General features: G+C 41.4%; 1 protein-coding gene across 1 annotated transcript in view; it reads left to right on the forward strand.

The window, feature by feature from the left end:
- LOC103271527 (DNA repair-scaffolding protein-like) overlaps positions 1–17507 on the forward strand; it is a 194703-nt gene that overhangs the window by 171284 nt on the left and 5912 nt on the right. The window contains exons 7-10 of the mRNA XM_021718036.1: positions 8617–8812; positions 11576–11826; positions 15064–15148; positions 15350–15476. Of these exons, the coding sequence (XP_021573711.1) occupies positions 8617–8812; positions 11576–11826; positions 15064–15148; positions 15350–15476 (659 nt within the window). The remainder of the gene's footprint in view (positions 1–8616; positions 8813–11575; positions 11827–15063; positions 15149–15349; positions 15477–17507) is intronic.

The following is a 17507-nucleotide window of genomic DNA, read 5'->3' on the forward strand; positions in this document are numbered from 1 at the left end:
CAACGACCGTGCGTGCCGCCCCGCCCGAGCTGGAGGCGAGCGGAGGGAGCCCGGCCGCCTCCCCCTCGGCGGAACCGCAGGCGCGCGCCGGTGCGCCTCTCGCCCGCCTTCTTCGAGGGCGCGCTCTCCACCTCGGGACAGGGCGCTGTGGGAGGTGGCTGGGCTTGGAGCGCTCGCCTCTCCGCCTCCCGGGGACCGGTAAACCTCAGCCTGGGATTTCGGGCCGGCCGCCAAGCGCCAGGCCCACTCCTCCTTTGACATGGCTTTGCTGAGAGTGGCCGTGTCCGCAGGGTCCAGCTGGCCATCTTAGCCCCCCTTCTTGTTAAGCCAGCAGTCCCACTCCCACGATAACCTTTTAGTCCAGTAATCCATGAGGCCTCTTTGAGGCCCCACCTCGCAACACTGCGGCCTTGGTGTTAAGCTTCCGCACGCACAGACATTCAAGCCATGGCAACCACTAGTATGTTCTCATTTCTCGTAGGATTAACTTTTCTCACTCGGCATAGCTCCCCGGCGATTCGTTCAAGTTGCTCATTCCATTTTATTGTTGAGCAGTATTCCATGGCCAGGATTGAACAGTTTGATAGACATTTAGGTTGTTTCCTATCTGGTACGATTATGAATAAAGCTACTATTAACATTCTTCTGTAGGAATTATGTTGTGTTTTGTATGAACACGTTTTCTTTATTTTTAATTTTAAAGATGTGGGGTACAACTCAGGGTTAGGTATACAAATGTTCATTATGCAGGTACCCATGTTGATGAGGTATGCCTGCCCCCTCCCCTGGCAGATTCCCACTACTACCAATCCCCCCCACCCGTGGTTACCCACTGCTGCCAGTCCTTTTCTTATAGTATTATGATAAATGTTCAAGGTCCACTTATGAGCAAGAACATGTTTTTTGTTTCTGTGATAGATCACTCAGTATTATAGACTCTAAGTCCATCCAAGTTGCTGCAAAGCTCATAATTTTGTCCTTCTTTACAGCTGTATAATATTCCATCGTGTATATGTACCACATTTTTCTTATCCAGTCCTCTTTTGATGGGCAGCAGGTTGGTTCCATATTTTTGCTATTGTGAATAATGCTGCAATAAACGTGCGTGTGCAGATATCTTTTTCATAGAGTAATTTGAGTTCCTCTGGATATATTCCCAGTGGGGGGATTGCAGAATCACATGAAGGCATTTAGATCTTTTAGGAATCGCCAAACTGTTTTCCACAGAGGTTGTATTAGTTTACACTCCCATCAACAATGAAGAAGGATCACAAGTTTTCATTTCTCTGGAGTAAGTGCTGAGAAGCACAAATGCTAGGTAGTATGGTCGTTGCATGTTTCTTTTTTTTTTTTTCTTTTTAAACAAACTGCCAAATTTCTCCCGGGTGGCTGTACAATTTTGCATTCCTACCAGCGGTGTATGAGCAATCCAGTTTCTCAACGTTGTCGGCAGCATTTGGTGTTGTCAATATGTTTTGTATTCTTTTTTTATAATTAAAAAAATTCTTTTGAGACAAGATCTTGCTGTGCCACCTAGGCTTATCTCAAATTCCTGGGCCCAAGCTATCCTGCCTCAGCTCCCAAAGCAGCACGAGCCGTCACAGCAAGCCATTTTACTACATTTTGTTTTAGCTGTTTTAGTAGTGCAGTAATACCTCATTGTGGTTTTAATGTGCATTGTCTTAATAACTAATGATGTTGAACATCTTTTTATTTTTGAGTTGGAGTCCCACTCTGTTGCCTAGGCTGAAGTCCAGTGGCACGCTCATGGCCACCGCAGCCTCCACCTGCTGGGCTCAGGTGATCCTTCTGCCTCAGCCTTCCAAGTAGCTGGAACGACAGGCATGCACCACCACGCCTGGCTAATTTTTGATTTATTGTGGAGACGAGGTCTCACCAAGTTGCCCGGTCTGGTCTCAAACCTGCAGGGTCAGGCAATCCACTCACCTAGGCCTCCCAGAATGCGGGGATGACAGGCTGAGCCACTGAGCCTGGCCTTGTTGAACATCTTTTGTTGTGCTGATTTGCCAGGTATATGTGTCTCTTCAATAAAATGTCTATTATGCCTGTTTCCTGTTTCTTAGTTGGATTGTTAATTTTTTTGCTATGTCATTTTCAGAGTTCTTTATCTGTTCTAAATACTAGTCCTTTATTGGGTATGAGGCTTGAAAATACTTTGCCTGTGTCTCTAGCTTGTCTTTTCATCCTCTAACAGGATCTTTCACAGAGCAAAAGCATTTTGTTTTATTTCTTTGTCTCTTTTTTTTTTTTAAAGAAACAGTATCATATTCTGTTGGCTTAGGCTGGTGTGCAGTGATGCAATTATAGGTCATTGTAACCTCGAACTCCTGGACTTAAGCTCTCCTCTTGCCTTAGCCTCCTGAGTAACTGGGACTCCAGGTGTGCTCCACCATGCCCAGCTCATTTTATTTTTTATTTTATAGATATGGTCTTGCTATGCTGCCCAGGCTGGTCTTAAACTCCCAAGCTCAAGTAGTCCTCTGCCTCATCTTCCCAAAGTACTGGAATTACAGGCATGAGTCATTGTGCCTGGCCAAAAGATTTTAGTATTGATGAAGTACAGTGTATCATTCTTCTTTTATGGATAACTTTTTTTAACTTTTAATTTTTTTATCTTAAAGTTGTGGAGTACAATTCAGGGTTTGGTATATAAATACTCATTTTGCAGGTCCCCTTGTGGATGAGGTGTGCCCCCCCCATCAAGTTTTTTATCTTAAGTTTAAGTACTCTTTCTGTGGGCCTAGATCCTAATATTTTCTCTTATTTTTTTTTCTAACAATTTTATAGTAACAATTTATGTTCATGACTTATTTTGAGTTAAATTGTGTATAAGTTATGAGAACTAGATTAAAGGTTATTTTTGTTTGTTTGTTTCCTTTGGATGTCCAAAGTCTGTCCTTTCCTTTATTGGATTTCGTTGGCACTTTTGTCAAAAATCATTTGGGGCCAGACATGGTATATGGTGTAGCACCTTCCTGCAGTTTCAGCTGCTCAGAAGGCTGAGGCAGGAAAATCACTTGAACGTAGGAGTTTGAGGTCAGCCTGGGCAGCGTTGTGAAACTCCATCTCTAAAATCAAACAAACTGACATTGAGGAGGTCAACTAAAAAAAAAAAAATCAGTTTAGCACATTTGTGGGGTTTATTTTTTTAGTTCTTTTTTCTGTTTCAATGATCTATGTATCTATCCCTCACTAACACCATATAGTATTGATTACTATAGCTATATGATATCTTTATATTGAGGAAAGTGATTCCGTCTACTTTATTATCTTTCCAATTTGTTTTAGCTCTTCTAGTCCCTTTTCCTTTCATATACATTTTAGATTAAGCCTCTGAATATCTTCAAAAAATGCTTTAAGCCTACATATCCATTTGGGGAGAATTGGCATCTCTTTGATATTGAGTTTTTTAATCCACAAACACAGTATGTCTCTCCATTTGTCAAGATCTTGATTTATTTCATCATTTTTTGTGACTTTAACATACAAGTCTTGTACACGTTTTATTAGATTTACACTGATGTGAATTTTGGGGGTTTTTTGTTTTTACAGTTTTAAATAATATTTTAAATTTTTATTCCATGTGTTCATTGGTAATATATAGAAGTACACTTTATTTCTGTCTGTTTTGGTTTCTGCAACCTTGCTTATTAGTTGTAGGAGTTATTTTACAGATTCCTTGGAATTTTCTACATAAGCAAGTATGTCATCTGCAAAAAGCGACATTTTAACTTTTTTCTTGCCTTATTGCATTAGCTAGAACTTCTGGTACTATGTTGAATAAAAGCTGTGACAGAGGAAACGTTTGCATGTTTCCCATCTCCGGTGGAAAATGTTTGTTCTTTCACCAGTAAGTATAATGCCAGTTGTAAAATTTTTGCAATTATTCTTAATTAAGTTGAGGAAGTTCTCCATTTCTAGTTTTCTGAGTTTTTTATTATGAATTGGTGTTGAGTTTTCTCAAATTTTCTACATTGATTATTGTAATCATCTGATTTTTCTTCTTCAGCCTTTAACCTGGTGGAAATGATTTTCAAATAGTGAATAAGCCTTTCAGTCCTAAAATTAATCCTACTTGATCATGATGCATAACTTCTTTTATATATTGTGGAATTCTATTTGCTAACATTTTGTTAGAATTTTTGTTTCTATATGGTTGAGATGTGTTGGTCTATAGTTTTCTTTTTTTTGTCCCACCTTTGTCTGGGTTTAGTATCAGAATAGCACTGGCTTTATAAAATGAATTGGGAAATGTTTCTGCTTCTTCTATATTCTAGAAGAGACTGTGTAGAATTGCTGCAAATTCTTCTTTTCACATTTGGGAGAATTATTCAGTTAAAGTATCTAGACCTAGGGATATCACTTTTTTGGTTTCTAACTTACAAATTCATTATGCTTAACAGTTACAGGGCTGTTCATATAATCTATTTCCTATTGCATGAGTTGTGGTAGTTTGTTCTTTTTAAGAAATTGGCCCATTTTTCTTTTCTGGGGGGGTGGGGAGGGTGGCATAGAGGAAACCATTTCATCTAAGTTTTTAGAATACATTTATTTAGTGTTGTCCATAGTAGTTTCTCAGTAGCCCTGTGAGATCTACAGGGCTGTTTCATTCTTCATATTGGCATATTATCTCTCTTTTTTCCTTTTTCAGATAATTCATTGATCGTTTCAAAGAACCAACTCTATTGCATTATTTTTTTCTCTGTTGTTTGTCTGTTTTCAGTTTCATTGATTTCTCCTTTGTATTATGTATTTCCTTTCACTTGCTCTGGGTTTATTTTGCTCTTTTTTTTTTTTTTTTTGGTTTTTGAGGTGAGAGCTTATATTACTGATTTGAGACTTTTCTTCTTTTCTCATGTGAGCTTTGAGTGCCATAACATTCCCTCTTAGTATCACTTCTGTTGTGTCTTACAAATTTTGAAACATTAAATTTTCATTTTAATTCAGTTCAATGTTTTTATTTTCATTGAGACTTCCTCTTTGACCCATAGATTTCTTAGAAATGTATTGTTTAATTTCTAAGTGTCTGAAGAAATTCACGTCATTGTTCTGTTACTGATTTTTAGTTTGGTTCCTTTGTGAACAGAGAATCTACTCTATATGATTTCAGTTCTTTTAAATTTGTGATAGCTTATAATATGGTCTCTCTTCGCATACGTTTGTGGGCACCTGAAAAGTATATGTATTTTGCTGTTGTTAGGCGGAGTGTTCTGTGAGGTCAATTAGATCTTGTTGATTGATGGTGGTGGTGTGCTCTTCTATATTATTTCTGATAGTCTCTCTAGTTCTGTAAAATGTTGAGAGAGGGATGTTAATGTCTAAAATTCTAATTGTGAATTTGTCTATGCTTCCTTTCAGTTTTATCAGTTTTTGCTTCATGTATTTTGAATCTATGTTGTTTGGTGCATACACATTAAAGAGTGCTATTTGTGATGGAGGTTGACCTTTTTATCAATTTGTAACGTCCATTTCTGTATCTGTAATTTTCTTTGCTCTGAAACCTCCTTTATCTGATATTAATATAATCCCCAGACTATCTTTTGATTAATGTTTGTATGATGTATCTTTTCCCATTTTTTACTTTCATTCTACCTATATCTCTCTATTTAAAGTGAGTTTCTTGTAGACAGCATATAGATGGATCATATTTTATAATCTCTGCCAACTTGTCTTTTAATTGGTTTATTTAGAAGAATTCATATTTCATGTAATTATTGATATGTTAGAACTTAAGTGTAACTTTTTACGTCTTGTTTTCTTTGTTCTCTCTTTTTTTCTAGTTCTGGTTTTTTTTCTCTTTTCATTTTTTAGAATTTATTTCATTTATAAGACCAGATGTGGTGGTTCATGTCTGTAATCCCAGCACTTTGGGAGCCTAAGGCAAGAGGACTCCTTGAGCCCAGGAGTTTAAGATCAGCCTGGATAACATAGCAAGACTTTGTCTCTACAAAAATTATAAAAATTAACTGGTGTGTGCCTGTAGTCCCAGCTACTCAGGAGACTGAGGCAGGAGGATCACTTGAGCCCCGGAATTCAAGGCTGCAGTGAGCCATGGTTGTGTTATTGCACTCCAGCCTGAGCAACATAGTTGAATGCCCAACTCAAAAAAAAGAAAAAATTCATTTATAATGTTTTTGTGTATATCTCTTTTTATGGATATTTTATTACTTGCTCTGGCATTACATATACTAACTTAGCATAGCCTACTGGGTCACCATATTACCACTTTGTGTGACATGTAGAAAACAAGCTTCTTTTTATAGCCCTTTACCCTCCCTGTTAATAATATGATTATCTCCAGTGTTTTATTTGCATATATTTAGGACCACATCAGACAGTGTAATAATTTTAGTATAGCCTTCCAATATCATTTGGAAAATTCAAGAAGAGTAGGAATGCCTATTGTATTTACCTATATTATTTTATTTATATCTTTACATTTTTATTTATTTCTTTCTTCCCACAGGTCCTAGGCTCTGGGTTTTTGTTTTTTCTTTCATCTGTTTTTTTCCTTCTTTTTCATATTGGGTAATTTCTATTATTTTTGTCTTTAAGTTCATTGAGTCTATTCTGTGTCTCCATTCTGTTATCTATTGAGTTTTAAAATTTGTATTTTTATTTATTTTTTAATTGTGAAACTTCCATTTTTGAGAAATATTTTATTTTCATTTCTTTGCTAAGAATCTGTTTTTCTGTCTCAAGTGCATTCATGGTCGCATTTTTATAATGGCTACTGGGAACCTTTGTCATAGAATTCTGACATTTGTGTCATCTTAGCATTGGCATCTGTTAATTGCCTTTTTTCATTTAAGTTGAGGTTTTTCATGGTTCTTAGTATAACATGTGATTTTACATAGAAACCTGGACAGATGTCCAAGTGTGACACATGAGAGAGGGAGAGCCTCCTTGTTCCTGCCAGAACCAGCTCCCTGCTAAGCCTGGACTGACACCACCATGGCTGGGGTGAGGGTAGGGGAGGGCGGAAGCCTTGTTGCTGTTCCTCTTGCGGCTGCTGCACACTGGAGGGGTAGGAGGTTAGTGGGTGGCTCAGCACCACCGGGCAGTAGTAAAAGTCCTGGCTGTCTGCGAGGCTTCCTCTGACCCCACACCAGCGGCCGAGATTGGCTCTAGCTTACTGTTGTCAGATGAGGATGGATTCCTTGCCCCCAGTATTCTCTGCTGTCATAGTGAGAGGAGTATTCATTGCCAGCCTGTGGGCACAAAAGTCCCAGTTCCTTGTCCCACCTTTGCACTGCCACGACCAAGCTCTCGGAGCTTCTTAGTACAGCCCAGTGAGGGTAAAGTCCAGTCCCCAGTTGACCTTTGCTGGTGTGCATGGGATGGGTCACAGTTTTTCTGTGTGTTGCCTGGAGTAGAGCAGTAATTACCTAAATGTTTTCAATCTTGCTAGGCTACCACCTTGGTCCCTTGGTTGAAGAGAGCAGGCCTTGTTGGGCTTTTTTATCTTCACCTGTTCCTTTCCAAGTTCCCAGCTCCTTCAGGTCAAAACCTGGGATATAAGAGGCAAAAAGAAAACCTAGTGACTTACCACTGTGTCATGCCTCGGGTCCTGAGGTCTCTAGGTTTTAGCCTGTCTGCTTCTTCTCTCCACGTTTTAGTATCTTATGTTTACTTTATATACATACAACGTTAGGCATCTCAGTTGTGCTTAATGAGAGGGATAGGGAAAACTATGTCTCCTCCAGCGCACCAAAATCAGAAGATTGAAATTTTTCTTAATGGCTAGGCTCGGTGACTCAGCCTGTCATCCCAGCACTTTGGGAGGCCAAGGCGAGTGGATTGCCTGAGCCTGCGGGTTCGAGACCAGCCCAGACAACTTGGCAAGACCTCGTCTCTACAATAAATCAAAAATTAGCTGGGCGTAGTAGCTTGTGCCTGTAGTTCCAGCTACTTGTGGAAGGCTGAGGCGGCAGGATCACCAGAACCCAGTAGGTTCTCGCTGGGGCGTGGTGAGTGTGCCACTGCACTCCAGCCTGGGTGACAGAGTGAGACTCCAACTCAAAAAAATTTTTTTTCCTTAATGTTAAGCGGCACTTCCTGTTTGAAGAATGGGCGTTCAAGTGTTTTCTCCTACTGCTGGACTGAAAGGAACCAGGAGGATTTTGTCTGCTGTATCCCTGAGCCCTCTTCTACTTAAATGTGAGGCGTTTCAACAACTAGTCGGTCTAACAGCAAGGTCGGCTTTCCTGTGGCATCTGCTGGCGTGCTCTTTGAAGGACTGGGGCTGTTGGAATGTCCGAAGGGCTTCCTGGCGCAGCGTGCTGGGGTCTTTCGGCCTGTTGCTCCTTTTCGCTCACCCCCCGTGTTTGCCCCGCCCCGGAGGGCCTAAGGGAGCTCCAGCCTGGAACGAGGCCTCTTTCCTCTCTTCCTCACCTGGACTTTCCGCTGGAAGAGTCAAGTCAGGCGCCCTGGCTCGCGGCGCCTAGTGCATGAAGGGCAGCTGTCACCCTGTGGGCTGACTGGCTTCCAGTTGTCCGTAGCAGAAGAGTCCCTGCACTCTGCAAACCTAACTTCGCAAGAACATGAGGGGACTTGAATGTTTCGAATAACCTGTTGACTTTCTCTCTCTTTCAGGCAAAAACTAATTATTCCAAATGGAAGTTACCCTGTTATTCTGAACACTCATTTTTGTGAGAAAGTTGTTCCCAAGGAAGATTCAGAAATAACTTATGAAAAGTACCATCAGGATATACCCCTTCCAAGAAGAAGCATCACTTTGGCCCAGATATTTAGAATTAAGGGTCTAACAAATAATTCACCTGAAATTCAGGTAAGCTCTCCTTAACTTAGAGGTTTTATGTTTGTGATAATACTGGATTTGAAAGGGCTTCAGTACAAGTGAAGATGTTCATCTTCTGTCTCCCTCCAAATAAACTGCAAATATATATGCTGGAACAATTTAATGTTATGTCTGAATATACTTAGTTCACCTCAGCATTTAGTTGTGGTCTTTTTTTTTTTTCTTTTAAAGCAGGATTTATTGAGAGGACAGAAAAGCTCCCACAGTGGGAGGGGACCCAAGGGAGTTGCCTAGTTGTGGTCTTTTTACAGTATTTCATCTTCTAAATATGTATTTTTAACCTTTATTCTAATTTATTAAAATACAATCATGCATCACTTAACACAAGGAGTCTGTTCTGAGAAAAATCATCGTTAGGGAATTTCACCATTGTACGAGCATCACAGTGTGTCCTTACACAGATTTCGGTGGTATAGCCAACTATGCTTCTAAGCTATATTGTATGTATGGCCTGTTGCTCCCAGGTTATAAGCCTGTACAGCATGTCACTTGTACTGAATACTATAGGAAATTGTATCACTGTGGTATTTGTGTTTCCTAGCATATAAACATAGGAAGGGTTTAGTGTAAACACAGTATAAAAGATTAAAATTAGTACATCTCTCTAGGATACTTACCATGAATGGAGCTTACAGGACTGGAAGTTGCTCTGGGTGGGTCAGTGAGTGAGTGGTGAGTGAAGGTGAAGGCTTAGGACGTTACTGTTCACTCTTCTAGACTTTGTGATCACTGAACACTTTGGCTACACTAAAGTTATTTTTTAAAATTTCTTCAGTAATAAATTAACCTCAACTTACTGTAGCCTTTTTATTTTAAAAACTTTTAATTTTTAAAAAATTTTTATTCGTTTATAGAAATACTAACTTACAACACATACATTGTACAGTTATACAAAAATATTTCTTTATATCCTTATTCTACAAGCTTTTTCTATTTCAAGTTGTTTTTTTTTTTTAACTTTTAAAATTTTTTGTTAAAAAGGAAGACACCCACCCATCATCCCAGGCCTACATAGGATCGGGATCTTCGATATCACTGTCTTCCACCTCAATATCTTGTCTCTCTGGAAGGTCGTCAGGGGCACTAACACACACAGAGCGGTCATCTCCTATGGGAGCAATGTTTCTTTTGAAATACCTTCTGAAGGACTTGCATGAGGCAGTTCTATAGTAACTCTTTAAAAAATAACAACAATAAGTAGAATGAGTGCACTCTAAAATAATGATTGAAAGTATAGTATGGCAAATACAAAAGCCAGTACCTTAGTTGTTTATCGACATTATAAAGTATACTTAATCAAACCTGTACACATATCCTGTACATAGCTGTATGTGCATCCCTTTATATGACTAGCAGTGCCATAGGTTTGTTTGTAGTGGCATTGCCCAAACACGTGAGTATGTCACTAGGTGACAGGAATTTTGCAGCTCCATTATGACCTTACGGGGCCCCCAAAGTGTATGTTGTCCATTGTTGACAGGCATCATTATACACCTCAGGACACTTTATGAAAGTTTTCATTTTCTCTGTCCTTAGCTCATAATTGTCTAAGAATTTTGTTTAAGCCTTCTTTTATTTATTTTAAAAAACTATATTTTTCTTTTTCACAATATCTCTATCCCTTGGCATAAAAAGCGCTGCATAAGCTTGAGATTATATGTTAGAGGCTTTTTTTTGGAATTTTATTGGCCCAGGGCCATGGTCGTCTGCCAAGATGAATTTAGGGAACCACTAAAATTCATTCTCAGGGGGCACAAATTTTGCCTGAAGCTCTGAGTATCTGTGCGGTTCCTAGTGCATTGGCCTCCAAGTCTTGGGTTACTCAAGTAATCACTGAACAGAAAGCTAAGACTGACAGGTTGAGGGAGGGGAAGTAAGAAAGAAAAGAAGACAAACTGTCATCCTGTTGTATACCAATTGATCAAACAAAATCTCTTTGACTATCAAAATAATTGTGTGGAAAGGATTATACAAAAAGGAAGGCTCTCTAATCAATTTAATTGTAACAAACTTTTTTTAGAACCATCTTTTATAAAACATTATTGTTATTATTATTATTAGATTCAGGGGGTATATGTACAGGTTTGTACGTAGGTGTGTTGTGTGCTGGTGAGGGCTGAGCTTCTGTTGAGCCTGTCACCCAGGTGGTGGGCCTGGTACCCAGTAGATAGCTTTTTGTTGTTGTTGCTTTAACTTTAAAGATGTGGGGTACAATTCGGGATTTAGGTACATAAGTGATCATTGGGCAGGTGAAGTGTGGGTCTCCCATTGGTCCTCACATCAAGGGCTAGCCTAGGAGGTTGCACGTAAGAGTACATAGTAAAATAATGCATTTTTGTTAATTCCTAGTCATTCTTTTATTTTGACGTTTAGCTTGTCCCATTAGAAGTGCTGTCTCCAAGAAAGAGACGTGTTTTTGAATTCCCATGAGTTATTGTAATGGCAGAACGTTTTTCTGGGTGTTTTCAAAGACTTGCGCTGCCCTGTGAGTCCACTGACAGGAAACACACTGCGGCTGTCCCTGCTGCCTCACTCACATCCCTCCTCGGCGGTGTGAGCGGCTGGCGAGGCGCAGGGCCCACACTGAGAGCGCCTTGTCTTTGTCTTCGGCGTCATCCCTTCAGATCCCTTCAGTGCAGCACGGATATGCGTGCCAGAGTAAAACCATTATTTGGTGTGTGGCATGCTGCTCTCAGTCAAACTGGAGTTGTTCACTTTGTGTGTTTTGGGCAGGTTGTGTGCAGTGGTGCGGCCACCATGGGGACAAGCATGACCCACCAGCATGAAGAAGCCAGACAGCACATCCCAACCAGCACTCCCCTGAGGGACTCTCTCCTGGACGTGGTGGAAAGCCAGGGAGCTGCTCCATGGCTGGGAGCTGGAGTCCGAGTGGTAGTGCAGAGAATGTACTCTCTTCCTGGCAAAGACAGCACCAGGGGCCAGCAGGGGTGCAGCTCAGGGCACACAGACCCCCTTGGAGCTCGGTGAGTGACAAGATGCTGGCGTGGGGTGGGGAGGCATTCAGGTAGAGTGCTCTAGGAGGTGGAGGTTCTGCCCAGAGCAGTTTCATAGCTGCATTCAACCCATACTTGGGCTGTTTATATTTGCCTTTTTTTGCATCAAAATTAAGGACATGTGCTATAACAAAGGATTTTATATATCTATTTATTTTTATTTGTAAAGTCCTACTAAAAAGTAAATTTGTTGCATTTACTTTTACCTTTAATGGTTCATGCTATTGAAAGTAATACAGCTGGGCTCGGTGGCTCAGCCTGTAATCCTGCGCCTTTGCGAGGCTGAGGTGAGTGGATTGCCTGAGCTCGTGGGTTTGAGACCTGCCTGGGCAGCGAGACCTCGTCTCTACAATAAATCAAAAAATCAGCCGGGTGTGGTAGCACATGCCTGTAATTCCAGCTACTTGGAAGGCTGAGGCGGAAGGATCGCCGGAGCCCAGCAGGTCGAGGCTGTGGTGGCCGGGAGCGGCCACTGCACTCCAGTCTGGGCGACAGAGTGAGACTCCAACTCAAAAAAAAAAAAGAAAGTAATACAAATGTAAGAAATATTGATACTGTCCTGAAAAAGCCAAGATGTGTGGTTACCATACCTCAAAAGACCATGACAACGTCGAGTTTTATGTATGGAAAACCTGAGTGAGTAATGACAGATGGTAAATCCGTGACTTTCAGAGAGTGTTTCAAGCCATCTGCATCACCACTGCCTAATAGAACTTTCTGTGACGATGCAAATGTTGTCTGTCTGCACCATCCAATGCAATAACCTGGAGGTTTGGACACTGGCTCGTGCAGCTGAGGAGCTAAATCTTAAACTTCACTTAATGTGAATTAACATTATTCTCAGCAGCCTCCTGTGGCTAATGGCTGCCATAGTGGGACTGCAGATCGGTGGCCTCGTGAACAAGGACCAGACCCCAGATGCCCAGTGCCTAGCTCAGACAGGCTGTGAGATCAATGTTGTATTTTTCTACTCAAATTAAGGCCCTTCCTGGTTTTGTGGTTTTTCAGATAGCTGTAGACACATCAGGGATGAGGAGTTCGTTTCTGTCAGAGCCTTGGCATAACCTTTTGAGGTTATCTCTCTGGTGATGTTATTTTAGTTTGGTTTTTGAGTCAGAGTCTTAACTCCATCACCCAGACTGGAGTGCAGTGGCACACTCATGGCCAACGCAGCGTTGACCTGCTGGGCTCTGGCGATCCTTCCACCTCAGCCTTCCAAGTAGCCGCAACTACAGACGTATGTACCACACCTGGCTAATTTTTTGATTTGTTGTAGAGACAAAGTCTTGCCAAGTTGCCCAGGCTGGTCTTGAACTCTTAGGCTCAAGCAGTCCTCTTACCTCTGCCTCCCAGAGTGCTGGGATTATAGGCATGGGCCGCTGCAGCCAACTTTTAGTGATACTAAATTGCCATCAAAGAAGTAAGACGGTTTTGCAACAAAGCAGAAATTGAAAGTATAAGTCATTCACTCATTTTTTCCTATCTACTCTTAATGAAAAAACATATATTGATGAAAAATAATTAATAATCACCCTCTCCTTGTGGTGCCTTCGATGCCGTTCAGAGACAGAAGCAGGAAACACTTCCATGTTGATTATGAATCATCGTCAAGTGGTAGTGCTTTATTTGAAAGTTCTGTGCATTTCAAAAAGTTGTCTTAGGGTCTAGAGGCAAAGAGTATTTCTTTCGGAATTATTGGGGGGGGGAAATGTTTTTCTTTTGTTAGGAATATGTGTGTGTGCAAAATTCATTAAATCAGTTTCAAGGTCTTTAACATGGCTTGTAGTTGGAGACCAGTCTTGTACCCTTGGACTTAAATCTGTGGTAAATTTAAATAGAATTATCTGAGACAGCTGTGGATCAGATATAGGCTCTTGTTTTGTGTTTTTGTTTTGCTTAACTTTCTTCGTGGCATGTATGTCAGTGTCAGGCTGTGGAGAAGGGAATACTAGTAACTTGGCAGGGAGCATTTGGGTGAAGCTTCCTTACAAACCACACACTCCAAGGAACAAGGAGACTGAGACAGCAGGAACTGAGCCGCTGATGAGAAGGCACAATGAAACTGACAAGTGCGATCGCTTCCTTTGAGTGATCACTAATAATGCATGTCTTGAGAGCTGTCCCTCTGGGTCCTTCAGCGGTACTTGTTTTACTCGTTGAGCAAAGAGGAAAAAATTGGAAGCTAAAGTCTGGTGAATTGCTGCCAGCGTAAATGACATTGTAGATGCTTTGGATTTATATCTTGGAGCACATGCAGTGACATATCAACGAGAATATGCTTGTGGTGAATTGCAAGGCCAGGCACAAGCTTCAAAAACAAGAAAATGATGTCCAGTTCAGATGTACTGAATATGCATTTCCTATGGGGCATTTCTTGTAGCACATCTGAGACTGTACAACACGAAGGCTGCAGGATATTATTCCCATTTCACATATGAGGAAACTGAGCCTCACTTGCTGACAATTGTATAGGTAGATCATTTGCTGTGGTAATGATCAGGTTCTCCAGTTTACAAATCAAATTAATATAGAGGTAAAATTATATTTTACCCACTACCAATTCTTTGATAATATGTGTACAGGAAGAAAAATAAGTATTTGATATGGAGACACATTTACAGTAAGCTGTCGAAGGTTGAGCTTTTTATATATGTGCATGTAACACATAAATAAGACATTATAGCCAGGCTTGGTGGCTCAGCCTGTAATCCCGCACCTTTGGGAGGCTGAGGTGAGTGGATTGCCTGAGCCCGCGGGTTCGAGACCCGCCTGGGCAGCGAGACCTCATCTCTACAATAAATCAAAAAATCAGCCGGACTTGGTAGTGCATGCCTGTAATTCTGGCTACTTGGAAGGCTGAGGCGGAAGGATCGCCGGAGCCCAGCAGGTCAAGGCTGCGGTGGCCGGGAGTGGCCACTGCACTCCAGTCTGGGCGACAGAGTGAGACTCCAACTCAGAAAAAAATTAAGACATTATTAGAAGATGCAGACATGTATCCTGGAAGATTCCTTTCTTTCCTACTTGTAATTTCCAACTTCAACTTCCTGATTATAGACAACTTTGTGGGACACCTTGTGGGTCCCACAACATAGACACATTTGGGTTCACCTTGTACAGACTTATCAGCACAGCAGACACAGAGGCTGGAAAGTCACACAAGCCCTTCCAGCTAAAGGCAGCTCTGCATCCGGTTTTCTTGTTTTTTAGGATGACTTTCTTTGATCTCTTGCTCTACCCCAAAGATCTTTCTGTTAGTGCATTTAAGGACAAGCTTGGCCACTATGTATTTTCTGTAAAGTCCAGAAATTACTGTGTCAGAATAAATTAACGTTGATGGGAAAACAAATGGCTGTGTCTTATGGCAGACTCATTTGCCACATTAGCTACCCCTTCCCTGGCCAGCCCAGGCCAGGTGATTCCTCGTGAAACCCTGCAGTAAGTCTCTATCTAACTCTGCTTCACACCATTGGTGTCAGTCTCAGTCTGTTCGCAGCATTCGGGCAGTGTCACTTTTCAGAGATCAGTGAAAGCTTATCTTCTGATGGCAGACAGCTCAGTTGCTGCCAACTTTGAAATGAAAGGAAATATATATGAAGCCAACCAGTCCTTTTCAGGGTCAAGTAAATTCAGTCAAAAAGCTCATGTCCTCTGAGCTGTGAAACATTATCAAGACTATACTTTAGACTTCAGAAATGCAACAAGTAAGAATCTCTGTCCATTGTTCTTCTGGATGACTTCCTTTAACTCAAGCTAGTGAAAACATTTTTGTGAGGCTTCTCAAGGTGTTGTAGGTCAGAGAAACCAACACAAACTTAAGTTTTATAAATCACTAGAATCAAAAGTAACCAAAAAACCAATGCAGAAGACATTTTCTAACCACAAGCTAGGCAATCTGTTCAGAGCCCAAATAGCTTTTTCTAGATCCACTGCATGTTAAATTATTATTATTATCATTATCATTATTGTTAATATATTTTATTTTTAAATTAGAGACAAGATCTCGCTATGTTGCCCAAGCTGGTTTTAAACTCCTGACCTCAAGCAGTCCTCCCACCTCAGCTTCCCAAAGTGCTGGGATGATAGGCATGAGCCATTACACCCAGCCATGAATGATTATTAAATAAATGAATGACTTGATAAAGCTATAGACTTTTTTTTAACAAAAGGATCACTGGTCTTGGAGATCATTTGTAATGGAAACTGAGGCAAAGAAAAAGTGACTGAATTCCTTAGTGACTCCCTATGTCCTGGTATAGTAGGTCCAGACTGTCTTATCTGGCTCCCAGCCCATGGTGGTTTTCATTAGATATCACCTTTCTTTCTTCCTTCCTGAAACATTGTCTTCCTTTCTCTTTGAGATATTTAATTTAGGGTCCAATAACTTAATTTTATTCCTCAGAGATGCACATTCTTTCTTGCCTGTCATTTCTAGTAATATTTAAAAGTGGAGAGTCAGTCCTTTGTGAGCACATTTAATCCAAAGAACTTGCTAAATCGTCATGTTTGCAGTCAAAAAGCAAACCTTTTTGTTTAACAACTTTCATTTTAATAGTTATCTTGCACTATAGTTTTATGGAAATTCACTGAGCTGAACTCAGGAAAATAGCACAATTTTATTTTGCTGTACTTTGATGTTTTATTCTCACTTTTTTGACTTCTAGCCTTTGCTTTATTCTCTTGACCTATTTGCTTGGTTCTTTCTTTTTACTAAGGAAAAATAAGTCCACCATGTCCTGAGCCAGGTTCTGGGTCTGCAATGGTTAACAAAACGGACATTATCCCTGGGCCCATGGAGCATGGATTAGTGGGGTATCCCAGAAAAGGTAACTTAAAATGAATGCATTTATGATTACACCTTGCAATAAGTGCCCTGGTGAGAAAAAAACAGGGCCCAATGGAGAAAGAGCAGGATTTAATGTCTTCAAAGATGGGTCTTCGAAGGCAGCACTATTTACGCTAGGTGAGGTCAGGGAAAGAGCAGACGAAAGAGAATTGACCATAGCAGAGAGAGTGCCTTTGACAGCTCTCAGACAGGACGGAGAGCCAGCATGGTCAGGCTGTGTGGGCCGGCAGAAGAGCCCACAAAGGCATCAGTCACAGCCTCTCAGGCCACATGTGGGAGCTGCAGCGTTTGCTGAGGTGCCTGCTGATCCCAAAGTGAGGCTGCCCTGTCTGAAGATAACTTTAGCCAGCAGGTGGTTTGGGGGAATGGATGTGTGGGGCAGGGCCCCAGAGGAGACAGCGAAGCAGCCACTTCTCTGCTACCCAGGAGGCAGCGACTGCAGTAGTCCGAGGTGGAGAAGACGAGCAGCGACCTGAGTCTCCCATGGCCCCCCAGAGATGGGAAAGAGGCCCAGGTTCTAGACGTGTGTGACGACTAGGCCGTGGACTAAATATGCGTGGGTGGGAAAGTAGAAGGAAACACTAAGAACGACTGGCTGGGCACAGTGGCTCAAGCCTGTAATGCCAGCACTTTGGGAGGCCAAGGTGAAGGGATGACCTGAGCCCACGGGTTCGAGGGCAGCCTGGACAACTTGGCGAGGCCTCATCTCTACAATAAATTAAAAAAACATTAGCCAGGCGTGGTAGTGTGCGCCTGTAGTTCCGGCTACTTGGAAGGCTGAGGCAGAAGGATCACCTGAGCCCAGCAG

This window comes from Carlito syrichta, unplaced genomic scaffold (assembly GCF_000164805.1).
Source record: "Carlito syrichta isolate Samal-C Ts95f unplaced genomic scaffold, Tarsius_syrichta-2.0.1 Scaffold311737, whole genome shotgun sequence".
Taxonomy (NCBI): Eukaryota; Metazoa; Chordata; class Mammalia; order Primates; family Tarsiidae; genus Carlito; species Carlito syrichta.